At 41.6% G+C, this 27,160-nt stretch overlaps 2 protein-coding genes across 3 annotated transcripts; both read left to right on the top strand.

Annotated features, from left to right (window-relative positions):
• Positions 1-3,782: 3,782 nt before the first annotated feature.
• AKAP17A (A-kinase anchoring protein 17A) lies at positions 3,783-11,334 on the top strand. Of its 2 annotated transcripts, XM_041422139.1 has the most exons (5): positions 3,783-3,914; positions 4,253-4,995; positions 7,017-7,165; positions 7,785-8,025; positions 9,430-11,334. In XM_041422139.1, the coding sequence occupies exons 2-5, from the start codon at positions 4,321-4,323 to the stop codon at positions 10,324-10,326; spliced, it is 1,962 nt and encodes a 653-aa protein (XP_041278073.1). In that variant the 5' UTR covers positions 3,783-3,914; positions 4,253-4,320; the 3' UTR covers positions 10,327-11,334. The 2 variants fall into 2 exon arrangements, with proteins under 2 accessions (XP_041278073.1, XP_041278072.1); XM_041422138.1 differs by lacking the exon at positions 3,783-3,914 and having other exon boundaries at positions 4,139-4,995.
• A 6,282-nt stretch (positions 11,335-17,616) lies between these two features.
• On the top strand, positions 17,617-24,940 carry ASMT (acetylserotonin O-methyltransferase). Its single transcript, XM_041422131.1, has 8 exons — positions 17,617-17,688; positions 19,021-19,195; positions 20,372-20,501; positions 21,185-21,253; positions 21,776-21,894; positions 22,647-22,787; positions 23,979-24,101; positions 24,726-24,940. The coding sequence occupies exons 1-8, from the start codon at positions 17,617-17,619 to the stop codon at positions 24,938-24,940; spliced, it is 1,044 nt and encodes a 347-aa protein (XP_041278065.1).
• Positions 24,941-27,160: the final 2,220 nt, after the last annotated feature.

Genomic DNA, 27,160 nt, shown 5'->3' with positions numbered 1-27,160 from the left:
CAGACATTGGAAAATATCAGGAAAAAATTCTAAGTCTTTTACATTTTTATTTATTTTTAAGTGACAGTTCTTGAAATCTGTCATTATGGGAAGACATTTCATGGATGCATGTATAAAAACTGAAATAACCAGCAATGCATCTGACAGCACAGCACTAAAATTTTTAAAAAAACACATTGTGCTAACAAGTATAGCACAATGTGTCTTGGTAATTAAATCTGATTTTTATGTTTTAAAGGCTTCGGCACACTATAGTTTGACCAGACAATTCCAATAAATATAAACCAATACCACAAAAGATACCAATTCTGTGTCAGTGAAAGCAAAAATGTTGCCATTTCTATTTAGCGTGAGATAGATGGCAGTGGGCACAGGCATAGAGACCAATTAGTAGAAAATTATCTGCTTTGCATCCTACACAGTGCTTCAAGGCTGCTTCTCTGCCATAAGGCTGTGTTAGAGAGAGTGAAACTGGATATTTATATTGTCTCATGCTATTGCTTTAAGCAGAATGCAATAGTTGGACTTGTAGAGAACCAGGCCCAGGAAGTGATCATTAATTCTAGTTAATTGAAGTTGCCCTACATCAGCATATGTATTACTTATAATGTTATGTCTTGTTTCCAAGGCAGATGATCTGTCACACCCACAAATTTTGACACACAGAACAATCCAAACAAGAAAGAGCAGAGCTAATGAAAGGAAATGGAATTATTTGCGGAGCTGTTTCTTACCATGGGAAATAAACCAATATATTTCAGGTTCATTCTTCCATTCCTACCCACTTCAGGGATCAATTTTGCTTTGTGGGGAGAGGCTATTTAGAGCCTAAAACCAACATTGTAATGTCTGTTCAACAGTTATGCAATCTTTTTATCTGAGAGATTCTTCTGTGTTCCTGCTTCCACTTCCAATTTCCATTCATAAACTGCTCAACTGCACAGTGAATCATTCAGTTTTTCCTCTGTGGGAGATAATAAAGAGATATCCCCTGATCAGAGACAACAGAAAACAAAAATCATATCCAAAGGAACCACAGGGTGCAACATACTCTGCTTCTGAAAAGATATGTACCAGGAGCATTTCTGGAGTAGTAGCAAAGATTTAGATGAACACATTTAGATTAACCATTCTCCAAGAGATACAGCTAAGTTTTAAACTAAAAAGAGGTTTTCTTCTTCTTTGGTGTGTTTCAGAGAGGAAGGAAGATGGAAGAAAAGGAAATGGAATTATACTGGGGTTGTTGTTTTATTTTATGTAAACACCCACGTAAACATCTTGCATGCATTTCAGCAAATGGGTCAAGAAAACGGTGCCTTTCAGGAAGAGCAGAAGTACCCAGATAGGACCGTGTGTAGTAGGGAAGATTACATCCTGTTCCAAGAAAGGAAGAATGATCTGTATTCTGGTATGAATACAAAACCTAGTATCTGCTGTTTATAGCCTATTTTAATTGTGTTTATGACTAGATCTCTTATATGTAAGTAACAAGCACTCCCTCTAGTGAACTTCTATGGGATTTGGTGTTTTAACTACAGAAGGTACAGAAAAGAGTGAATAAGCAGAAGTGACATCTTCCATAAGAGTCTCTGTTGAAGTCAGAAAAAAGGTAAAAGCTTTCAGACATGATAGACAGTTTGTAAGGTCAACAGCACAATGTATTTGACAGAGTTGGGAAAATCAATGTCTTACAGTAAAAACCAGATTTACATACCCAGTTGGACTCAGAAAGTGTCCCTTACAGATGTTTACTTTTCTGGTTCATCCTTCTGCCTCGTTGGTGTAATATCCTTTACTGACCTTCACTTCAGACTCTGAAAGACAAAGGGAGAAATTTCATTTACTGATTTAAGTATCTCACTGAAAAAATAAAAATTAGATTAACACATCTGCCCAGTGTAAAGAACTGCATTTCAGCAGAGATAGTTTACCCTTTCTATACTGCAGTACAGATGTTTGATTACATCTTTTAAAAGGTGTGCACATTATCAATACTTCCTCTTGCCCATCTAAATATAATGTTTGTAACAGTTCTTTTGAGTATATCAGAAAAATAGTCTGTGATAGCTTTTAAAAGTGTGGCTGATGTCCTGTCATGAGTAACATCAATGCTGATATTTTGTAACTTTTCAGAGCATTGTTCCAGTGTTTGAGTTTAAAATACAGAATATTGATTTGTGGCACAGGCTTGAGCAGTGGGGCTATCATTATGCACAGGATTTAAAATCATTGCCATATGCAGGGCTTCTCTGCACTGCTGCTGAAACTCCCTGGAACATATCTGGCTTAGCTTCGTGTGCTCCCAAGGGCAGATCTGTAGAAGAAGGTGCGACACACAACGCAGGGGCTCTCACACTACAAAGCACGCACTGTTTCAAATGTTGTCGGTAGCAGTAGTTTCTTACTCTGCATTTATACTGCTACTTAACCATAACAGCAGAGTGGGACCAGCAGTTCCCAGCATCTGTGCTGTGAAGTAGCACCTCTGTGCAACAGCTGCGGTCGTGCTGCAGCTGCTGGATTGATGGTGACCTCTGCACGGAGGTCAGTGGTGCTTCAAAGCCATTATTTACACACAGCCTGCTGCTGAAGGCTTCTGCAGTCCCAGTTTCTCAAATGGCGGAATTGTATCCAAGGCTGGACCTGGAACCTGTTTTAAAATAGTGGAGCAGGGGCAGGTTACCATAGTCAGCTCTGCTCTGCCTTCCAAGGTCAGGGTGGCCTTGGCTGTGCCCTCATGTCCTGGGCTGACAAGAGGGAACACGGGTCCTATGGAGTGCATGTCCCATGGAGTGTATGTCCTGTGAAGAGTGGCTGACAGAGCTGGAGTTAAGCATGGAAAAAAGGCGGTTCAGGGGTGACTTTATCACCCTCTGGAACCACCTGAAAGGAGGCTGTAGCCAGGCAGGGCTCAGCCTCTGCTCCCAGGCAACCAGCAGGACAGAGGAAATGGCCTAAAGCTGTGCCAGAGAAGGTTTAGGTTGGATATTAGGAGGAATTTCTTCACATAAAGCATTAGACATTGGGATGGGCTGCCCAGGGAGGTGGCGCAGTCACCGTCCCTGGAGGTGTTTAAGGAAAGGCTGGAGGCGGCGCTCAGCACCACGTTCAATGGACACGGTGATGCTCAGGCAGAGGTTGGACTCGATGACTCAGAGGTGCTTTTCCCACGGAACGATTCTGTGCAAGGGCGAGCACTGGCATGCAGCGAACCCCAGCTGTCCCCAGAGCCGGGTGTGCTCTTAGCACAGCACACGGCGGGTACCGGCGGAGGCCGGGAACGCGGGCCGCGCTTCCCCGGGGAGCGAAGTCCCCGCGTCCCTGAGCTCCGCATCCCGCCCCGCCGCCAGACGGCGCCGTCGCGCCGCAGCGAGGCGCTCCCGCAGGCCGCGGCCTCGCGCCACGCGGAAGCGGAAGCGGCGGCGCACGCGGGGTGGCGCGTCCCGGCGGCTGCGGGTGAGGCGGGCGGGGGGTCCCGTCCGGGCGGCGCGAGCGAGGGACGCGGGGCCGGGCTCTGCCTGCCGGGCGACGCAGAGCCCGCGGCGGGCGTTGCGAGTGGACCATCGGCGAGGTGCGCTTTTCCCGCTGTCGTCTTCCCGGGGTGGCCCCCCGCCGCCCGGGCTCCGCCCGCCGGGGGCAGCTGCCGGCCGTGGCCGCTGGCTCCGGTGTGATTCGCGGTGTTTCCCAGCCTTGTCCTGCGGAGCCTGCTCGGCGCTGCCCGCAGGGAGGGGCGGTGGGGCTTCGGGCTTTTAAATAAAAGGGGCGCTTTTCTCTCGTTGCAGACACTTTCCAGGTCTTCCTTCCGGGGAACGTGAGATCCGCCTCGGCGCCAGCCTGCTGGGGTTCACTGGTTGTTAAGTAGATTGGGGAGCGGTGTGACATCGCGCCGCCAGTCCCTTCCCTCCTGAGAAAGGGTAGCTGCTTTCTGAGCAATCACATACCAACTTCATGTATTCCTAAGACTGTCATCAGCTTCTAGTTTTCTATTCAGAGGCCTTACAGAGATTTAATTACTTATAGGCTAGAGGTTGTAAAGTAATTTAAGATGTTTGTACTACTCGGTTGTAATTATCTAATTCACTCTTGTGTTAAGAGACATCGTTTTAACTTGGGAATGGTTAAATCGCCAAAGAATTAAATTATTTATAGATAAGGGCTATTTTATTTGAGTACTGTTGGCCTGCAACTTAAACTTGCATCTTTTATTTTTTTATCCTATGCTTTTTCTTTGTTATGGCTGCTGCAACAATAGTTCATGATACATCAGAAGCTGTAGAGCTCTGTGCTCCCTGTGGGTTATACCTTAAACCCATTACAAAAATGACCATCAGTGTGGCACTTCCTCAGCTGAAGCAACCGGGAAAATCCATTTCGAACTGGGAAGTGATGGAAAGATTGAAGGGGATGGTGCAAACTCATCAGTTTTCCACTCTGCGGATTTCTAAAAGCACAATGGATTTCATTAGGTTTGAAGGAGAGGTCGAGAACAAAAGTTTGGTTAAATCTTTTCTGGCGTGCCTTGATGGCAAAACAATAAAGCTGAGCGGCTTCTCTGACATTTTGAAAGTGCGTGCCGCAGAATACAAGATTGACTTTCCTACCAGACATGACTGGGACTCATTTTTCCGTGATGCAAAAGATATGAACGAAACCTTGCCTGGGGAAAGGCCAGACACTATTCATTTGGAGGGTTTGCCTTGTAAGTGGTTTGCAGCAAAGGAGACTGGCTCGGAAAAGCCAAGTGAAGAAGTCCTTATAAAAGTTTTCCAGAAATTTGGAGAAATCCGTAATGTGGACATACCCATGCTGGACCCTTACAGAGAAGAAATGACTGGGAGGAATTTTCACACTTTCAGCTTTGGAGGCCATTTAAACTTTGAAGCCTATGTTCAGTACCGGGAGTATGCAGGGTTCATCGAGGCCATGAATGCCCTGCGAGGGATGAAGCTGATGTACAAGGGCGATGATGGCAAAGCAGTGGCTTGCAATATAAAGGTGAGAGACTGCAGCCTTTTGTGTGGGAACCCACATGAAGGTCTGAGTACAACTAAATGTTATTTCCATAGTGCTTGAAGCCTTTGTCTGTGTACCACAGTGATGGCAACAGGTGACATTGACAGCATTAATATAGCTTTATGGGACAGACATAGTACAATTTTCAAAGGAAAATGTTGGTAGAAAAATGCGTTGTTAGACTATATAACTAAAGTGAGTGGGGTTTTGCTTTTTTCCTTAATAAGAAAATTCTAGAAATGAGAACTGCTGGTGGAAAGATCAAGTTTATGAACACGATTTTCTAAATTTCTTTAAAAAATAATATGTATTTATAAATCACGATTTCACTTAAAATTCCAGTTCTGAACAAGTTCAGACAAATTTCACCCAAAGATTGACTGTAAAGTGCATTATTCTTTCACATGAGAGACATTTTGGGGGAGAATTTCACCCTGCATTGATAGCTGGGTCTACCAGTCAAAGGTCAGAACTAAACTTCATCGTAGCATGTTGTCTGTCTGGTCTGGGAAATACACAGTTAATAGTCAGTGTACCTTATATACAGGAAGGCCCCACAGAAATTTAAATGATAATTTTCATTTGTAGCACAGCTTCCTGTAATTTTCCTATGCTTATTTCTTAATATTTACATACAGAGTTTTCCAGAAGTAATTTTCTGTAACCTTATTGTCTTAGAAATTACACCTGTGACAGGAGGGAGCAAGGCAGTCTGTTCAGATGGAGTGTTTCTGAAAGCACAGCCTCAAGAAAACTTACTCTCTTTGGGAGTGGTCTGTGCATTTACATATGGGTTGAGTGAAATGTTTGTGGATGTATTTTGGGATGCTCAGTAGTCATTCATCAAACCAGGGAGTGTATTTCAGAAAAAAACCTTGAGTATTCCTTTGTGCAATATGGGAGCATGAAGATATTTATTCAAATTGTAGTTTAGTCAGTGTAAATAAAATACTGCAATCTTTTACCTTGCTATCAAAGCTTGTCAGTTGTGGGATAGAGACTTGTGCCTTGACCTGGTGAAACTCAACCTGTCATTTACGTGCAGGGATCAGGGTTCCCAAATTTAGTATGGCTGTGCAAGAAGAGTCATGCCTTCCTGGCAGCTGCCTTTTCAGGACAGCAGCTCTCTGTCATACAAGGTCATCAACACCTTGTCTGTTTGTGCCTATTTGTCCGTTCAGTCTGTTAATGAAACATCATTTTGTCTAAAGCCTGAGTAGATTAACCTGCAGAGGCTGTGCTCCGTGTTCTCTGTCCTATGGTTCAATGACCATGGGTCTGTGGAAATGTGTTATAGATCCCTGCCTGCCTGCACTTAGAATTGGAGATTAGGACACCAGGGCTGTCATGTCTGGTGGTGTCCTGTTCCAGCACACAGCTGGACGTGACCAAGGTGTGTTCATATATCCTGGAAGCTGAGTGCCTCTGAAGTCTCATTTTTCAGATGTGTGTGTCTTTCTTTTCTTTCTGTTCCTAGGACTTGGGATCTTCTGCCCAATGTACCTCAATTTGGGAATCTTGGTTTTAGAACTGGTGGGGAGGCGTGAACCAGGTGTTGAATGCTGTAGAGCTATGTCTTCTGCTGAATTTAAGGATCACACTTTCAGCCAGAAAGGAAGGCCTTTATTTAAACTTATTTTTACATAGTGCTGTACAGTCCCTAACAGCTTGCATTAATTAAGAGTTCTGTACATGCCCATTCTGACACATTGAAAACATGGGACAGACAGAGCCTCAGCCACACGGGGATTTGTTTTTGGTTGTGAGACACAGAAGTGGTATCTGATGTTGCTACATGTGTGCACACATTTAGTACCCAGTTACCTGATTAGAATAGGTGGTGCTTTCTCTGGGCACACAGAGAAAGCACCTTCCCTTTGTTTTGAAGAAGGTTTTACACATGTGATTGTACTTACACCAAGGTCTAAGTTAAAACTGTCAGGTTGTAATTTTTGATTTTTTTTCTGTTTCCTTAAACCTGTTTTCAATTGTGTCATGTACAGGTTTCTTTTGACTCAACAAAACACCTCAGTGATGCGTCAATTAAGAAGCGTCAACTTGAAAGGCAAAAGCTTCAAGAGCTTGAAAAGCAGAGAGAAGAACAAAAACGTAAAGAGAAAGAAGCTGAGGAAAAACAAAAAGAAGAAGAAAGGTATTTAGCGCTTGTTGTTCAGTTATAGTTTTAACAATCAGGCATAAGAAAACTGCTCTTTCATGTCAGCATCAAAAGATAGAAATAAGTAAACACAAGTTGCCTGTAGCTAAAATGAAGCACTTAAAGCTGAGTGGTCCCTAGTTTACCACTTATGCTTATGCTTATGTTCAGTTCAAAGTATTAAACCTGCAAAATATTCAATTTCCTAAAAGTCTTGCCATGACACACCTCGTTTCAGAGGCCTTTAACAAAAGCTACTATTTTGTCCTAATCACAGAAATAAAACCCACCACCACTGGACACATTTGTTGGCTTGATAGTCTTCTGGCTGTGATAATTCTCTGCCCAGCTGCCTCATGCATTGTTATTGCCTCTGGTCAAAGTTCAAAAAACAATTATTTGCTGTAGACATTTTTTTCTTTGAATTCCAGCTTGTTAAAAATAAATAGAATATGATTGTTTGCTGTTACAAGTTTAAATGTTCAGTTTTCTACTTTTGTTCTTCATCAACATGACTTATTTAGAAACAAATTTACTTGAAGTGTAAAATGTACATATAGTAGGAGTTTGAAATTGTGCTTTGCCCACATAAGGCAAAAATATTTACTCGTTTTAGGAAGCAGAGAGAGCTTGAAGAATACGAGAGAGAGAGAAAAAGAGAAGAGAAGTTGCGCAAGAGAGAACAGAAACAGAAAGATCGTGAAGTTCGACGAAACAAAAAGCAACTTGAAAAGCTTCAAGCTGAAGAACAGAGAAAACTTCAAGAGAAGATAAAGCTGGAAGAAAGGAAGCTCCTGTTAGCTCAGAGAAATCTTCAGTCCATTAGACTAATCGCAGAACTGCTAAGCAGAGCAAAGGTAATTTCAATATTTATTTCAGAAGCTAATGAAGAACCCAACAGAAAAAAGCCCTTTGCTGGCTTGAGAGGAGGTGGGGAGCTCTGTTCATTAAAAACAAGGTTTGCTACCTCTGCACCTGCTGTTCCTTAGACCAAAATTTCAGAAAAGCACAATGAAACAGTATTTCTCTCTTGGTAAGATATGCACTTGTAGGTAAATGAAAAGTGAACTTGAATCTATAGTCCTGAATAGCATTTTTTATCTGTAAATTGTCAGGTTTTCTTAAGTCTAGTAGAAGAACGTGTGAGCATGATGAAGTGAGCTAACCACAGAGGATAAGATGCAAGACTCTTTTTCTAATTCTGATTTAGATGCAGTTTCCCATCTGCCTCGCAGCAATTCTGTTCACTGTTCTTTGCAGTTTCAGAGATTGAACTTCCATTAGTCAATGTTTGAAATGCACAGAATGTTTCTTCTGTAGGAAAAGTACTGTCAGCAGAGGTTTCAAATGTTAGATCCTCTCTCTCTAACAATATTGTTATTTTTTTCACTGAAACATTGAAGCTTAAGACTTGGATAAAATCGTATTAGGGTGTACTGAATGTGAAATATTTTCTGTAGAAACAAAAAGCTCTATGGTAAAGCACAGGTTTTTTTTCTTGATGCCAGAGCACTTCAGGAGTGTTTTTGAACTCACAGTACTATGTACAGATCGGCTACATATTAGAAGAAGGGAGAAATGCCTTTTGCAGGCTTTTTAACTTTGTAGCTGTGCAATAGATTGATGAAACAAGAGAGTGTGTTTCTCTCATTTAGAGAATTCTGAGGTCTATACTAAGTCACTTGACTAGGTCAGAATAGAAAAAGGTTTGAACTTTTTCCAGTATCATGAGTTTTTAAAGTGGTTGACAAAACGACAGTTGGTTTCTACATAATAATTGTCCATTTAATTACTTGCTGTTTTTGTGGACTTATTGTAAAGTCATCTACAAGCTACAGATAGCAAACATCTAAAAGAAGTTCTTTTCAATAAAATTAAAAACATTTTCAATTTGACTGAATTTTGAAATTTTAAATTTGACTGAAACTTTCAAGTTTTGACCCTGATAAATGTACTTCAGTACTGCAGATTTCACATGTTACTTTTGTTATATTGAGGAGCCATGAAGACAAAATTTTCTCTCAAGAATTGTGGGCAAATAGTGTTTCAACTTAGAGCAGTTTTGGATTAGTGGGATTTGTTGATTGATTTGTTTTGATTTTTTTTTCCCTTTGAAAAGGAAGCACCATTTTCTTTTGGAATGGTTAAGTTCTGTTGGTTAGATTTTATTTTCTTGCCACTTTACTGCCTTTGTGTTATGTTGTAACTTGGAAGCAGGAGCAGGTATTTTTTGTTTACTCTTCCCTTTGACTGTCTTTCAGACAGTAAAGCTTTTGGAGCAAGAACAGAATGAAGAAAAGATCTGTCTTCAGCAGCTAGAGGAGAGACGGAGGCTCCAGGAGGCTGAGCTTAAACGTGTGGAAGAGGAAAAAGAGAGAGCACTGGGGTTGCAGAGAAAAGAAAAGGAACTGAGGGAGAAACTACTGAACAATCTTCTGAGCAAGAAAATGGATGCAGTTAATCAAAACAAAGAAGAAACAGAAGCATCTCAGACTGATGTTCTGAAAAGCCCTAGTGCTGTTCCTCACACTGTGTCATCCAGCTGCATCACTTCTACCTCATGGCAGGCTGCTACAGGCAAACTGGCTCCTGGCTCTCAAACAGAAGTAGCATCCCCTGAAAGTGTAAACACTCAATGCAAGTACTTAAATGGCAACATTCACGACAAAGTTCATGTCAAAGAAGGACAGAATCTTCATACTACAAACTCTGAGAGGTGTTCTGACAAAAGGGGTTCGGGGGTACTTTCATGTGTTCCCGCCGATAACCAGGACCAGAAGAGCCTCCCTAGGTATGACCAGAACACTTGCAAGAAGGACTTTCCCTGTGAGCAGGACAAACGTGGAACAGAGCCAAGGAGAAGAAAGAGCCATTCATGTAGCAGCGTAAACAGTGATGAGAGTAAGGGTAGACGGGAGCGCAGCAGACACAGAAGAGATGTGAGTCACCGGGATGAAAAGCATAGGAGGGACAGGAGGTATTACAGACACTCCAGCAGAAGTTACAGCCCTCGCCGAAGCCGCAGTCCTCGGAGAAGAAGCGCAAGCCCCAGGCGTTCCCGCTACAGGAGAACCCGCAGTCGGGAACGGAGGCGGGACAGAAGAGAAAGGAGTCGGAGTCGCAGAAGCGTGAGCAGGAGACGAAGACACCGGAGGTGATCATTGAGTAGTCAAAGGAGTACTTAGAGTGGGTAGTGGAGGCCTTGGCTCCTTTGAAAGGCTCTGGTAGGACAAAAGGGCCACAGAATTGGACACCAGACCTCATGGGTGTGACTGTTAGAGAAAACACAATTGTTTCGACCAATTCTTAGCTTGCATCTGGTCCTCGAAATCAAGAAAAGAGATGCCTCATTTTTTTGATCTTCCTTTCTTTGTTGTCTCTTTCTAGGTTTCTACCACAATGTAGGTATAATTGTGCTTGTGCTGAAGTTCCTAAAGTGCTAAAAGCCAACCTGTTTTCTTCAGTTTCAGTTTTCTAAACCTTAATTTTAGTGTATTTAGTTTTTATCACCTAATTTGGCTTAAGAAATACATGGGTGCCAGTTATAGGAACTTCAGAGGTGACAAGCTGTTACATACAGATTTGGTTTAAATTGTTTCCTGGTACATTCAATGAAATCATGTTTAACAAAGTAGAGTTTTTATTGATTGAGATGTATAGCAAGACTTTATTATTTTTTCTTAAAACTGATTATAAAGTTACGCAGGATACCTTTTAAACTGCTTTGATTCCTTCATATGTCTGTATGATGCCAAGCTTTGTGGCCCAAATTATTCTGGCTTGTAATGCCTTTGTATAATACTTTCCATGTAAGAGAAGCACATCTGGTGTAGGAAGTAACAAGCAGTCGTAAAATGGTTGAAAGTTGTTCTGATATTTTGTTGACATATTTGGCTTTGTAATTATTTCAGGTGGCATAGGGCTACTTGAAACATTTTTTCAGGTACATAAAGAGCTAAACATTGTATTGAAAAAGGGGCCTTCTTGCTAAATTATTTTTACTTGTGTTGTTGAAAAGTAAGGCTGCAGTGTCTCTTGTTAAATCCATTTAAGAATACTTTGCTTTTAAAATGCAGCTCAGGAATATTAAAAGCTATAATGTTACAGTGAAAGAGTTTATTTTGCATTTTTATGGTAAAATTAAAAAGAAAACTGTTTCCAGTGAACTGAAGTTGCTGTTTTCGTGTGTCAGTATATTAAAATCTGCAGAAGTGTTGTCTTAAGAACGTGTTCGTTGAAAGCATCACTCAGCACATTTGAATAATGAAGTTCAGCTTCTCTTGATGGTCCTGTTATGTTACACATATGTCAACTCTTAATTCAGCAGGATGTGTGCTCTTTAACTACAGCCTTCAAATGCCATTTTCCTCACAGTGATGCATGAAATCAAAGTGTGCCCTTTTCCTGGAGTGTCTGAGAAGCACATTAGTGCTGCAGCTCAGCTGGATCCTTGGCTGAGTTTGTTTGCTTTATTTGCACAATCCATGTGGGTTTGTTTCTTACTAGACCATGCTGTTTAAATCTTTGTAGTTACTAGCTGTGGACAGAAAAGGTAAGACATTGATAACACTAAATTGTGAGGAGCTGCTGTGTCCCTCGAAGGCAGAGTGGCATAGACAAATCAGGGGGCTGGGCAGTCACCAGCCATACGAAGGGCAAGTGCTGGATTCTACACCTGGAATGGGGCAGCTCTGGATGTACACACAGACTGGGGAACAAGACGCTGGAGAGCAGCCCTGCAGAAAGGGACCATGGGGGTTGTGATGGCTGGCAAATTGAAGGTGGGTTTCAGTGCGGCCTGTCAGCCGGGAGGGCCAGCTGTGTCCTGGGGCACACCACTTAGTGTTGCCATCTGTTCAAGGGAGGGGATTGTTTCTTCTGTGTCATTCCAAAATCTGTAGTTCTTCCCTTGCAAAGTCAAGAACTCATTCAGCTTCTTGGCTTGTGTCAGGCAGTCATACTTGTCAATTTAAGCTTAGTTTAAAATCAGGCTTTGTTGCTGGGGAAAGCTCAGGTTCACTCTTAACTGGTAGGTTATTTCCTTCACTAGTGGAAAAATTTCCCCAGTGAACATGATTGGTGTGGTATAAATACAGCGTGTAAATCCTGTTAAACCATGGATTGGGCAACTTCATGCTATAGCCCTGTGTTCTTCTTCTTGCCTGCTGGGAAGTCTAGGCAGCAGGGAAAGAGACCTCTGAGCCCTATTTCATGTACTGAGTTCCAAGAAATGCCCAGTGTTTATTCCAGTGTTCTGCTGTCATTCTTGATCATTCTTAACTCACATGGTGAGACAGGAGGAGAGTTTTCTCAATTGTGAGAATGCACCTCAGTTGTATTCTGCTCCAGGAGAGATTTCACAACTGACACCACGATGTCTCCTTTATGTCCTTGCCAGAAGGACAGGATCAAGGATCTTTGCTCTTGAGGATGCGTACTAATCATCTAGTGATACAAGGGAGCTTGTGACCTCTTCCTGTTGGAGGTGTGAACCCTGCAAATCACAGACTGCCTTCAGCAAGGTCTGAGCTGAAGAGTGTAGGAAGTTGGTGGGCCAATGCTCTTGAGCTCCATTTTCTGGGCAGGAACTGGTGCATGTGCTCTCTGCATGTGCTGCTGCCCTGTCATAGCTGTTGGCAGTGGCAACTAGTGGTTTTTCTGCAGCCCTTGTGAAGCAAAGAAGAACAGGAGTCTCAAAGGGGTAAGAAATCTAAGTTCCTGTTGCTATGGGCAGCGTTACTGCACAGTCCTGTTTTATTCTTAAGGAATGTCTCCTCTTGTATCTGTCTGAAGGCTGATGAGCCTCTGCACATACCAGCCTTTTGACCTGCAATTTTCTTTTTATCTCCTGGCCTCAGCCTGCACTAGGTGGCTTGGGAAGCAGCTTACTCAAACGACAGCTTTGCTACAACAGCAAGGCCAAAGCCCTTCAACATCAGCATGATATTTTCCATCTGATTACTGCACACTGTGGTAAATGAATTTTGATAATGTATGAGTCAAATTGCCAGCAGTAATTTATATTAGTAAAAATTATTACCAAAGCTGTAACCATATCCAAATCCTGTTTCTAATTGTCTCTACCTTTGTAGAGTAATCTATTCAGTGTCCTAAAATGCAGACATTGGCATAACTAGATATGTGTATAAAAATATGTTATCTGGAAGCATCATCTTTAAAGCTGACAGAGAAAAGGGGAATTTTTGCAGTCACTCCCAAAATTGTGAATGCAAGATTCTATCAGTGCCACAAGGCTATAAAGACAAACTAGTGAGTGTCGATTGGTGATCAGGACTTCCTGGATTTTGCGCCAATGTCAGCTTTAGGGCAGTTCTTGTATAGGATCTTATAACAGACTATTGTGGCTGCTCATGTTTGATAGCAGAGCTAGAGATGTTGTTACATTCTATATAAGACAGCAATTAAACCAACTAGTTTGGCAAATATCTTAATTTATAAATATGTGGACAGAATTGGCCACATCTAATTTGTGTTTATTATGCATTGCCTGTGTCTTGATCTGGTATCCTGCTTCTGAGGCTTGGTTCTTCTGAATACAACACTCGTTTCAGTAAGCTTACATTGCATTCTGTTGATTGGCCTTTCCCAAGTCTAATAAACATATTATTTGCGGGAGGTATCGTTGGCTGCTTCACAGTAAATTTGCAGTTGTCTCTGGTGTTTGTATAAAGCAGCAATCTGGTTGCTGTTGATGCTTCAGAAGTGGGTTGATGCTTCAGAAATGGATGCACAGAATAAATTAAGTGTCCTATATTAATCTAATACTGGGCTCTTGAGGCTTGTTTGAAGTGATGTACACCACCACCCTTTCTTCTTTAGTCGCAGCACAGAAAATCAATTTGGTCTGGTACCCCCTCACATGCTTCACCTGAATCTCCTGCTGCCTGACAAAAAAGAGAATTCATAGGTTAGCTCAGGTTAATGCTTTGCCATAGCATATGTTATGAAATTTTTGAAGAGCTAAGTCTGATTAGAATTGCTCTCTAATTGATAACTAATCTAGCTGCATGTGCACTATACCACCTGCCAGGTGAGTTCTAGCTGCTCTGCATTGGAGGTTCAGGTGAGCTGTCCGTGATATTGGACTATTTGTAGGATGATATGAAGGGGTGTCACTCCCAGGCACTGCCAGCCAAGTGTCTGAATAAGGATTGAACACCTTCAGATTAGATTTTCCCTGCAGTTCTGCATGTGATCCTGGACATATGTTCATGAACGTACTGAGGAATTGCCTAGTGGTGTGTTTTACTTTCTACTTCCCTGTAAAAAGGAAGGGCTGGAAAAATCTTTTCTGTTCATTGCACATGTCTTGCTGCTATGATTTATTGCAGCTGGCAACTAAACTCCATGCAGGTGTTCACACACCCCTGGTGGGATGGGATAGAGAATTGTGAGGGTAAAAGTGAGAAAACTCATGGATTGAGATAAACACAATATAAAGGTAAAGCCAAAGCTGCATGCACAAGCAAGGCAAAATGAAAAATTTATGCACCACCTCCCCTGGGCAGGAAGGTGTTCCTGCCATCTCCAACAAAGCCAAGCCTCTAAAATGGCCTGTTTAAGGCAGTTGTGTATCCATGGTTTTCCTTTGTGATGCTTGACAGAACACAAGCAAATTTTGAAATCAGAGCCTGCCTCAGCTGCTATCCATCTTGATTTTCTGTTTGCATCTGTCTCTCTCTCTCTCTCTCTCTAAAGTTTCTGCATTTATCACTTTCAGCTGATGTAGCTGGATGTCCTCAGGAAGACTATCACTCTTATCTGCTGGGACTTTCCTCTCATAGAAATCTCTATGATTTAGTTGAATTATTTGTTGAGAGATTATTTGCAGTCCACAAGTTAAACCAAGAACAACTCTGGATTGCCTGAGATACACTTTAAAAGATGTTCTCAGAGTTTCTCCTGCAAGTGAATCTAAAGAGAAGGGAGGGTTTGCTTAGAAAATGGGCTGGATATACAGGTTTTTGTGTCCACTCCAAATGTTTGCTGTTATGTTTGTGTATATGTGATGAAAACAGGAAAAAAATAGAAAATGGGCTGGATATACAGGTTTTTGTGTCCACTCCAAATGTTTGCTGTTAGTATATGTGATGAAAACAGGAAAAAGATAAAATTGGTGGGTGTCAAAAGTGATGGAAATAATAGTCATGTTACTAGGAAAATGCATCTATTGTAAAATATGAGATTAGAAGCTAGAAAGAAGGAAAGGAGCATTTAAAATTTGATATTCTACTTCAAAGAAAAAGTATGGTATTATCTTGGTTTTTTAGGATTGCTAGAAAACAGGCCCGCAAACTATTACCTTAAGGCCCTTCCAGGGCATGTGTTATAAGCTGGGTATACTTAGAGAGACTCATGGTAGCAAGGCACAGTTGTTTCCCTACTGGCACTATTGAAACTCATCGTAGTCACATCCCTAGGATTTGTAGTTTTTGCTTACAAGGGAGGTTTTGTGTGAGAAGATAGTGTCATCTGCCATTTCTCACTGGCAGACACATTCATTTTGCTAAACCTCCTTTGTTCATAGATAATTTCTTACTTTCAAATGTTATGCAAAAATTACATAATTGTTTTTTGTGTAGCATTTGACTGTAGTGAGTCATTTAGACAAAGAAAAATGTATCACTGAAATAGAACTGTCGTGGTAAAATAAGGGCTTTAGCCTGCATGTGGTCTAAGCCCTATGAGAGAAATCTTGATAGGGTTTTCAGAGAAAGCAAGCCATTGCAATTTCATCTTCATGAATGCATTTCTAGCTTAAAAGGAGCTTAAACTCTAAGCCTCACTAGCAATTTACTTAGAAACAGCTACTGCATGTGGCTTTTTTCAATCTGGTGTGGGTTATCTGCAAGCCTCCTTCCCTACATCTAACTACTAGTGGTAATTCCATTAGATGATTATAACTGGCATCCTCAACAGACAGATTTAGTCATAATTGAAAAACAACTTCAAGTGTATTTAATCAACTGTGTGGTCATTTTATTAGTGGAGACTCATGTATCATATAACTTTGCCTTAAGTGAAGTGTATTTATGGCCTGGGGCTGATAGCTGTTATATTCCCAGGGGTGGGAAATCCTTAAGCTTGCATGAAATTGCACCAGTTTCTCAGAAGCAGGTAGAATTGGCCTTTAGAAGAGAATTTTTTTTAAAATTTTCATGCAACTGCCTAATTTTTTTTTGGCTAACAATAGTTAACTTTGGCTGGTGATGTGTGATTATGTGCAATTTAGTTAGAAAGTACAGATTCAGAGAAAGATTATACAGTGAAATCTGATGCATGGAGAAAGCTGCCACTGAAAAAATGCTGGTTTGTAACATTTTGACTTCAGTGTACTACCTAAATAAGGTTTAATTTAACATTGTTTCCTGAGGAGTTTGCTAAATATGTGACATCAAATCTGAGTATTTTCCTTGATGGAAGGTTCTTTCCTCACCTGAATGTTGCCACATCTACCCTAGGGTGAGATGGGCAAGAGACAGAGAAATGAACAGTGGGGCAGCGAGATTTCAGGGAAGTAATCCAGGGGTTTAATTTTCTGATGAAAACCTATGGGGGATGTCCTGTGTGAAGTTAAAATCCATGTCCCATCTTGTACTTTGCAGTCATTTCATTGTTCCTTTCCAAGGCCTTTCTGCTGCCCATGATTTGTTTTGCAGAGAAGGGGAGAAAAAATGTAGTAATCAGCTGGAAAATGTAAAAATGTATTGTCATCCCTCACCACCCTGCTCTGTCAAAACATGGCAAAGTACAAGTAGGACACCCCTGCTGAGGTGCTGCAGGTATTCCTTTCTAAGGTAGTATCAGGGTGAGTGGGATGACCTGCAAAATACAGAAAAGTAAAAAATGTAGATTTAATTCCTCAAGGGCTTCATCTGAGTGATCGTCATCAGAGCAAACTAATCACAGTAAGGAAACAGCAACAGATTCTTACAGCTTCTCTTTGGACTTGCTGCTTCTGCACTTAGGGATGAGGTGAACCCTACTGCCAGCCCAGGGTCCCCTGGACTGTGCCCACAGCAAGTTTCAAGTCCCAAGTAAGATTTTGCTTTGGTTTGTGAATGTTGGTGCACTGCACTGAGTTCAGGTTCTTGGTATAATTATGTACTGATTCCTGTTTTGCTTGTTACAAGCTTTCAAGTGCTTCTGAGGTGCCAGCATGTTGCTGACTGATGAACTGACAATACAAGCTTTAATCCACACTGCCCCTTTAGCCTAATACTTGATGATGGAAGATCCAAAGAAACAGTTGAACCAGGTAGAAAGACCCATCAAAGCCAAATAATTCAGCTAACATGTTTTGTAACCAGTGTGTTTCTCAGAAGCAATAAGATTATGTGGATCAGCTGGTGTGCTTTGTGTTTGGTGAAAAGAAGCTTATTTAAATTCAGAGAGCCAGGAAATCTGTGTCTCAGTCCAGAAGGAAGATGGGTTCCCCAGAAGACACTGACTATCCTCAAATCATTGTGCAATACAGCAATGGATTTTTAATCTCAAAGGTAAGAAATATAACTCTTAGACTATGCAGAAAGAAATATTCAGGGATTCTCTTTAGGTCCCAAATGTAAGTCTTTGGAAGAGGTGAAAGCACTGCTGTAATGACTGGTTTCCCAGACATATTTTTAAGGTGCAAAGGCAAAACTAGTAATTCCACTCTTCTTATTGTTTGTTGATGTTATTTGCTTAAGCACGTGGGCATAATATTATAATATCCAGTGCAGTGGATGATTTTTTCCTCATTTACTACTTAACTTTCCTATTATCCCTTGCTGCACCTCTGGCCAACATGGTAACAGAAGGAATGCTCTTTGGGTTGTGCAAAAACAGCTGCACCTTAAGCTCCTGAAAGGCGGAGCTGACAATAAAGAGAGGAAAAACAGGTAACGAAAAATCACTTTGTCTGAAAAAAGAAGTGCCCAATGCTTTCCAATTTAACACTGTTAGTACTACCAGTTTTTGAGAAACAGCTTCAGCTTTGGTTAAGCCCTGTTCTTACTCAGGGTAAAAGGAGCTTCATTGTACAGGACTCATTGTAGCTCAAATGATTGTAGATATAGGCATTCAATTAAATTGATGTCTTTTTTACTGTTTCAGGAGTGTTTATGTGACCACAATAATAGGCTGATACTTGTAAGGTTGACTGTGCATACCTAAAGAAAGATGGTTGGTTCTTGTATGATTAGCTATGTCTGTCTGAAGGTTGACCAGTGTTGCTGGAGAAGTTGCACAACTCTATGGAAAGACTGGGCAATTTTGTTCAGTTAAATGAAGCAGTTCTTCTGGATGAGAGGAACCTCCCTGCTTCTGGAAGATCACTGTAGTCCTTCACATCAGTCCCTGAAAACAAGGTCCATGGAATGGGATATTCCCCCTATTGCAAGCCATAAGAGAGTCTCCAGGGTTCACTGAAGCCTGTGTTAGATCCTTAGTTAAAGAAGAGAAACATAAACAGACAACAAGCACCCCCACCTAGTCTTGCCTTTGTTCTTTCTAGGAGATTGTGAGAATGTGTTTCTAGACTAAGGAAGAGGCAGGGACATTTACACACAAACTCTGGTCTCTAAATGTGGACTTTTGGAAGCAAAAAAGCATTGGTTGGCTTCACTGGAAAAGGAAAAAAAGTACAACTAATGAGTGCATTACATTCATAGTATGTTATATTGGTTCTCAGATAAATGACAATTTAATAATTGGACTTGTTTATGTGAAATACAAGTTTATCTGAAATAAATATTATTAAATTTATATTTTCCTTATTTAAACAGCTTGTGAAATGCAGTAGGCTTTGTGCTTTCACTTCATCCCTCACTCCCATCTTTCCCTACTCCCAGGTTATGTTCACTGCCTGTGAGCTGGGGGTGTTTGATCTTCTTCTGGAGTCAGGAAAGCCTCTGTCTTCAGATGCCATTGCTGCAGGTCTGGGTGCCAGCACCATGGGGATGAAAAGATTGCTGGATGCCTGTGTGGGATTGAAGCTCTTGGCAGTAGAGATGACACAAGAAGGAGGTAATAAAGGCAGAGGAATAGGAATAAATTGAAGGATTTAAACCTCTGATGGTTTTGAAAGTGAGGTAAAAGCTGATACCAAATGCTAAGTCAGTTAATGTAGCTGGAAGAAGGAGAGAATCACTCTTAGGAAAGAGGAGGCAAATGCCAGCATGATCACAAGTATAAAATGAAACACAGGTGCAGGGCTCAATATCCCTAAATGTCTTTGTACAAGAGCCTCATGTGACTTTGAAGAAGATATTTAGGATAGCTCCACAAGCTCTGTGGAGCTTGTCTCAAGAAATCTTTGGGGTATGGGCAGGATTTTAAACTTAAAACAAAATGCCGGGGTGGATGGTAACAGCATGATTTAAAACAGGTCTTGTTTTTCTTAGGGTTTTACCATTATGTGAACTATTTTCTTAGGTCATTGATCAGAACTGAGAGGTGATAAAAGTTTTTCCTTATGTCAGAATTATGGAATCCACTTGGACAGAAAGGATCTCTAGCCATCAGACAGCTGGTCAGGACCACCTAGAGTCTCACAAGTTGTGTCCCCTGCTCTGCCTTGTGTTGGCATGCTCTGCTTTAGAGATTATAGTTGTTGCTCAAGGAGTTTGGGGAAAGCAGGATCTTCTTTTATATTCCTTTGGTATGCATGTCCTGTGGGTGAGTGATGCCACTGCAGATGCATTGGAGGGAGTGGGAGATTTCTGGGAGTCCTTTAGACATTCTGTTTGCAGAAGATCCAGTCCTAGTGAACTGAGGGAGGGTAGGTGTGGCTGGCCTGCTGTTTTGGGGACTTTCCCCCCACTGCTGACCTTGTTGATCAGAAAAAAGATTTGTCTGCAAAGAATTCTCACTTATATAGAGTACACCAAAAGCTTCCTCTGAGAGCAGAAGCCTATATGTAAATGATAACACTTTTTAAAAGGCATTGTTTTTCTCTCCTTTGAAGAAATATTTGGGGCTGGAGGTAATTGTAGGGAGATGGTGTTTACCTAGATTGAATGGGGTAGCACAGATTTCAGCAGCTCTCACTCACTGCTCATTGCAGTGGAAGGCTTTGGTTGTAGAAGCAATGTGGCTGTGTCTTTGGCTGTATAGATATCTTCTGATGATAAACAGCAAGCTGTACAACAGACTTCGCAAGGTGATATATATGTTAGTAAATATATTTATTTTACCCTTTAGCGCTCTACAGAAACACAGAAATTTCCAATGTCTACCTTACAAAATCAAGTCCAAAGTCTCAGTATCATATTATGATGTATTATTCCAACACAGTCTACTTGTGCTGGCAGTACCTGGCTGATGCTGTGAGGTAAGGAGGAATGCTATGTGCTGTCTGGTGCTTTGCAGCATCTGTGTCACTGCTCTCAGTGGTGTGTTTCTGGAGAAGAGCTCAATAAAGATGCTGGTGGGTTCTCAGAAATTAAAAGCAACAGATAATTCAGCTGGTAACATGGCCAATATGTATGCTTTTTTTTACCCCCTTGTTTTCTATTTGTGTATGTTCTTATTTTCCTTTTCCCTGTCATTGTAGAGATGATCTAGAAATCATATTTCTTTATGTGTCACCTTCAGTAAAGCATTTTATCATTACAGTGGATATTACTGGACGTGGCATCAACAAAGTAAATAATGAGTAGTGGTGGCTAAAGATCCTTCTGTTGCAAAGGTTTATAGGGGCAGTTTAATACGGTCTGGAGTCTCACCTGTCCATGCAACTGATGACCAAACGTGGTGTAGATGATGGTGAGGATTTCATCAGTCTTGTACCTTTACCTCAGGTGTGCTCCCATAAATCACAGACTCCTAGAATGGTTTGGGTTGGAAGAGACTCTGAAGATCATCTAGTTCCAACCTTCCTAACATGGATGCCACCCAGTAGATCAGATTGCTCAAAGTGCCATCCCACCCTGACCTTGAAAAGAACCAGTCATTCTTGTGAGAGGTTGAGAAATATATCAGCACTCTCATAGGCTTTTTCAATTGCTATTTTAGAGAAGGAAGAAACCAATATGAAAGAGCTTTTGGTGTTTCATCTAAAGACCCTTTCGGAACAATGTACAGGTAATCATTAGAATATTTATAGAAATTTTACTCTTCTTGTTGTGGATAAAACTAATGTGTTTAATTATGGCTCAGGACAATTAAATATGATGATGTGAGATTTGCTACCATCAGCATCATGCAATGTTTTTCTTCCTCAACAATATCAATTACTGGGACACTCTCTGATATTTTGAATAGAAGTATATAATCTCCTAATCTGAAAAACCTCACAGATCTCTGGCAGAGGCAATGGTAGTTGAAGGGAAAAAAAGTCCCTTGGAAATTCTGAGAATGAACAGCATAATACACTATTGGATTTCACTAGTCTTAATTCTCTATTTAAATGCATGATTTTATAGCTGTACACTCCTGATACAGTAATATTCAAGGTATGTTTATATGCAAAGAAGACATATTCTGTGTCAATAAAACCAGAGATTTTTTTTTAAGCTAAAATCTGTAGCAGCAGTTATATTATAGGAATCTCTGAGGATGTGGTAAGGAACCCTCTCTCTGTGCTGTCTCTGTTTGCATTGCTAGATCAGATGAAGAAATGTTAAAATTCATGGCTGGCCAGAACTCAGTATGGAGTATATGTGGCAGAGATGTTCTTGCTGCATTTGACCTTTCCCCTTTCACGCAGATCTATGACCTGGGAGGTGAGTGTCAGAAGATCTTCTTTAACAAGCCTCTGAACTGTCTTTTATAAGCTCTGCAGGGGAAAACAACTCCTATGTTAAATGATGGACAAACAATGGAAAGTAGGACATAGCAATATAAGGAGAATTTTACTGATTTGATTGGATTAAAAACAGAAATGTGAGAGTGATAGGAAGCTGAATGTTTTTCTCTACCATCTGATTTATGTAAGCAGTCACTCATCCCCTTGTGATTGTGGCAGCTTTAGCATTTTTCATGCCTTGCTTGACTAGACTCCTTCTTCCCCTTCAGTCACTGTTGTTGAGGTAGTGCCTGCAGCCTCTTATCCTGCAGCATCCTGCTGTCCCAGCACTGCTGAGTGCTGCCAGGATTCACAGGACGAGGTGGGCTCCCTCTTTGGCCTCCCTCACTTCTTCCCCAGAGCCTGGTTTAGTGACTGTTTTTCATTTTTCACCTTCCAGCACCTGCAGCTGGTCTGGCTAGGAGGGAGTGTAAGAGTGGTAATGGCAGGGGCTGACCCCACAAGTCTGGGTGCTGCAGGCCCCAGACCTCCCTGCAGAACATATGGTGACTTCTCCTGTCCCTCCTCTTCCCTCCCAGCAACACATAGGAAGGGCTGTTTCAAGGGGTGCAAATGTACATTGCCAGCTTCCATGAGGCTGAATGCACTGTTGCCTGTGTACTTTCATGGGGGTGTCACTGAACAGGTTGGGTTTGTGTCACTACTGACCTTCTTTTACTGTCCCCAAAGGAGGTGGAGGAGCTTTGGCCCAAGAGTGTGTTTCTTTATATCCAAATTCTACCGTCACAATTTATGACCTGCCCAAAGTTGTGCAGGTGGCCAAAGAACAGTTTGTTTCCCCCGAGGAGCGTCAGATCACTTTCCAAGAAGGTAAGTGTGGGCAGTGGTGTGGTGTTGTCCCAGCTGTTGCTCCAGAGCCCTGGCTCAGCTCAGAGGTGTCATACTGGAGGCTCAGGTCCCCAGCTGCCCCTTATTGGGACAGCGTCTCAGGCTGCAGCCTCCACAGCCCAGCTCTGCAGCTGTCCCAGCTGTCCACCAGCAGCTGTCAGAGACACAACTCAGTTATTCAGCAACATTAATTCCTGAAGAGAACTATTTCCTTTCTTAAGAGCAAGGGTATATTAGCAAAAAACCCAGCATCATGCAATTTTGAAATCTGCTATGCTTTGTTATAAATTTTCCTAACGCTCCCCTTTTCTCCTGTGCAAACCTCCTGGCAGATGTGAGGGATGCCAGGTCTGCTCTGAAGAAGGGTTTTTCCTTCTCTAGTCAAAACTGATTGATCTTCAAGTCCTAAGATATTTTAGAGCATGAAAGTAGGTGAGCTAGCTCCTATTCCTCTTGCCCAGACCACTGATCCTGCATAGTCTTTGTACTATGTATGTGAAAAATTACTATAGGGAGATCTCATTTTTAATGTTTACAAAAGTCTTCAAAGTGCTGGAAGTGCTTAAAATTGCTCAAAGCTGAGAGAGAGAAAAGGAGCCTTGAGGAGGGAAGGGAGTGTACAAAAACAAAGATACAACAAAATGGGAGAAGAAATGACAAAGTAAAATGCTGAGAAAAAAAAGCTGAATGCAGTACAGCAGGAGCTAAACAAAAGGAATAACAAAGCTAGGGCTCCGAGGTGGGAGATGTGTATTTTTATCTACAGATTTATGAAGCAATTCCATGATTACCAAAGATCTTTGAAAACTTTCTTAGAGAAGGCAAGATTCTTTCCTTCTTTCTCATGATAGGAACTGTGTGAACCTATGTCCTTAGTGCAGTATGAATTTGAATTTCTTTCATTGGAGAAAACCAAAACTGAAATGCTTTCCTGTGCATCAGTCTATTTCAGGATGAGTTATTGCCTTTAAATGTTTCAGATCTTCTTGAGACTGATCAAGAGCAAAACTCACTATGCAGTGCAACAGAGGACTTTCACCTGGTACCTCCATTGCTGTCTGATATGTCTGAAGGACATTGCAAGTCTGGAATTAAACAGAACTGAAAATATTTGCATAACTCAGCTCTCAGTGTTATGGGGATTTGTATAATGCATGTATTCTTGCTTTACAGGAGACTTCTTTAATGATTCAATACCTGAAGCTGAACTCTATATTTTATCCAAGATACTGCATGATTGGGATGATGACAAATGCAAACAACTGCTGGCAAAAGTCTATAAAGCTTGCAAACCTGGTAGGTGTGAACTCTGAAGAGCAGAGAGACTGTTACCTATCAGCAAGCAGAATCACACCAGTCTTGATGCTCAGTTTGGATGACAGAGTTTCAGTACTGGAGTTCCTGGGCTTAGTCATTTGCTTTTCCTAAGCCAGCTACGTGCAGCTAAGACAAACAGCACCCGGTCCAGGATTTCTTTATCTGGCTTCCAGTTCTTGTCTCTTCTGTAGGGACTCCTCTTTCAAGGACTGAAGTGTAAGGATTGAGAATTTTGGGTGTTGTTTATATAGGTGTATACATGACAAAAAAAATCCCATTAAGCATCACAATGAAGCCTCAGAGTTTCAAAAGCACTGCCTACAAAGCAAAATCAGTAAGGTCCTGTAAATTTCAGCTGGGGAAAATGGGAAATTTCTGTCCCAGCCATAGCACCCCCTTCAACTCTGGGATGTCAATACCAACACAACAAAGACATGCTCTGGTGCTTTGGCTCTTTCATTGTCTCCTGTGATGCTAAAATGTGACTTAATGTAGAGATTGCTTCTTCCTGAAAGTAAGTTTTGGATCTGTCCTAGTAAAAGCTCAAAAATAGCTCAGCTTTTCACTGCTCAGGGTGTGTTTTCTTTCTCTTCTCTCCATCAGGTGGTGGAGTACTGCTGGTTGAATCCCTTCTGAATGAAGATAAAAGTGGGCCTGTAGAAACCCAGCTATATTCAATGAATATGTTGGTCCAGACAGAAGGGAAAGAGCGAACAGCAGCAGAGTACAGCAAGCTCCTGGAGGCAGCTGGCTTTGGAATGATTCAAGTAAAGAGGACTGGAAAACTCTATGATGCTATGTTAGGAAGGAAACAGTAGTACGTGTTTTATGTATGTAACAAAACAGAAAAGGTTGAGAAATGTGCTATTTTAGTGGGCAATGATCAGCTTAGCTTTTAGTTAAGGCTGCCAACTTTTTTGTAAGCTGATACATTGTCAAAAGACTCGCTAATAACACAGATCTTCAACATGCATGTATGACAAATCTGAAAGCCTGGCTTGGCTTGGCTTTGGATCTGGGAGGAAAAGAAAGAAATCAGCACCTGTTCCACAAGAAACAATCCACAGAGGAAATGTGTAATGTGTCTGCTTCAGCTTGTATCTGTCTCTTTGATTTTTAACACTGTATCTGACAGAAGCAAAGCTGAATTTGTACTTGAGTTCCTGCAAAATAAAACTAATCCCTGTACTGAGCTTTTGTGCCTGCACTTTTACTCCTGAAATATTGATATAATAAAATTAGACCAAATTATGTCTCCTTATGGTCTTTTCAGAGTTCCAGGAGAAACCCTGTCTGAGCCTTGGGGAGTTTTGAATGAAAAAATATATTAATATTTTATTTCCTCTAGACTTTGATTTAAATTATGAAAAAGTGTTGTACTTTAGTGACTAGTTGAAGCCCAGGGATTCTTATTACAAGACAAGTAGGAAGAAGATGCAGCCAAGTCATTCTGTTATGTACTTGGGTTGTCCTTACTGCATGCCTCCTGCTATTTCTTTAAATCATTTGATCAAACACAGTCTGCCATTTTCCATGCAGTTCTTGGAAGCAGAATAATACATTACTGAAGTGAGAAACATTTGGAGAAGGCACTCTGCTTTTTTTCTAGAACAGTAATTGCATTTGCCCATAAAGCTGGATACTAGAGGAGCTTGATATAATTTACTCAGTACCCATCTACAGGAGCCTCTCACTCATATGACTGTAGGAGAATGACAGGGAGAAAGTAGCCTCAGTACACACAGGAGACACAAGGCTTTAATATCATTGCAATTACAGAGACATGATGGGAAAGCTTGCATGATTGGAATGTTGGGTTTTGGGGAGTCGTTTTTTTTTTTCTTTTTTTCCTCTAAATAACAAACACTGTGAAGAGAACCAGAAACAAGTGCTTTGCTACATGCAGGTAAATTAAAACCCTGTTTGTTCTATAGTTTCCATATTCCAACAGACATTTCTGATGACACCTCGCTATATATAAGGTCTCTTGTCCTTATTTTTCGCTTGTTCTTGAATATGTTAATTTTTAAAAAGCTTGTGCCGGAAGAAAGGAATGAAGGTGGAGGTTTCCAAGTTACTCATTTTTTGGGTGATGAAAGCTGTTCCCAAGTTCATGCCCTCTCACGGTGCTGTAGTGGGAGGTTTTCTGTTTGAAGCAGATGGCTTTGCCAATAGAGTTCTTTCCCCCTTCCACAGAGTTTTTCACCATATAGACTGAGATACATTTTCTAGCTCCAGTATGGCTTAGGCATGATGAATGAAAGCTGGCCACAGCTGGAAGGAATCAGCCCAGAGCTGAAGAGTGCCCAGGGCAGGAAACAGCTGAGACTGGCTGTGCTTGGCTGGGCTGAGTGAAGTCAGCTGCTCCCCAGGCTGCTCTGTCTGGGAGGACAATCCAGCAGGGCCTTGGCCTGATGGCCTGGGAGTTACAGGAAACAGCAGACCGCAGGAAAAGCAAGGAAATTCGCCATCTTAAGGAACCCTTCTTTAGAAAGACAACAGCCCCACTGCAGTAGGATCAGGCACAGGCTGGGGCCTGAATGCTGCCTAGAAACATCTTGCCAAAGGAGACCTCAAATGGAGGGCAGAATGGGGGAAATTGTCCCATGGGATCTGTGGCTGTAGAACCACTGTGGGACAGCAGGACCCACACTCCAGGTTCCATGCTGGCTCCAAGGTTCAGCTCTCCCTTCTTCCACTGACCTGCTCTAGAGAACCCTTGAGGCACCGAGCACCTCTCCACAGGCTGTCCTGAGCTGTGTGTACTTCTATAAATGTGTGGGGTTTTACCCCAAAATTCTCCACAGTTTTCCCTTCTAATGTTTAAGCCCTGTAAAAAAGCCTTATTGCAGACTAGCTTAGTGTAGTGCAACACTTTGAATGAAGCAACATTTTGAATGAATGCAACATTTTGAATTAAGCTCTCTCAGGGTTACGGAAAATGCTCTACACCGAAGGCAGGGGTGCTTTCTGGAACTCAGTAAGGAAGGCCTGCAACAAATGGCTTGATAAAGCAACTGTTTTAATGAGAAAGAAGA

This window comes from Onychostruthus taczanowskii, unplaced genomic scaffold, assembly GCF_017590055.1.
Source record: "Onychostruthus taczanowskii isolate IOZ18803 unplaced genomic scaffold, ASM1759005v1 scaffold71, whole genome shotgun sequence".
Classification (NCBI taxonomy): Eukaryota; Metazoa; Chordata; class Aves; order Passeriformes; family Passeridae; genus Onychostruthus; species Onychostruthus taczanowskii.
The sequence above is the reverse complement of the archived record's forward strand: the minus strand, read 5'-3'. Positions and strand labels throughout refer to the sequence as shown.

What these genes read in the sequence shown, in the direction of transcription:
- AKAP17A (XM_041422138.1), top strand. Translation starts at nt 4,234, where the DNA reads ATGGCTGCTGCAACAATAGTTCATGATACATCAGAAGCTGTAGAGCTC. An exon ending in CAGTGGCTTGCAATATAAAG is followed by an intron (nt 4,996 to 7,016) that starts GTGAGAGACTGC and finishes TGTCATGTACAG; the next exon opens with GTTTCTTTTGACTCAACAAA. An exon ending in AAACAAAAAGAAGAAGAAAG is followed by an intron (nt 7,166 to 7,784) that starts GTATTTAGCGCT and finishes TACTCGTTTTAG; the next exon opens with GAAGCAGAGAGAGCTTGAAG.
- ASMT (XM_041422131.1), top strand. Translation starts at nt 17,617, where the DNA reads ATGGGTTCCCCAGAAGACACTGACTATCCTCAAATCATTGTGCAATAC. An exon ending in ATGGATTTTTAATCTCAAAG is followed by an intron (nt 17,689 to 19,020) that starts GTAAGAAATATA and finishes CCCTACTCCCAG; the next exon opens with GTTATGTTCACTGCCTGTGA. An exon ending in TACCTGGCTGATGCTGTGAG is followed by an intron (nt 20,502 to 21,184) that starts GTAAGGAGGAAT and finishes TTGCTATTTTAG; the next exon opens with AGAAGGAAGAAACCAATATG.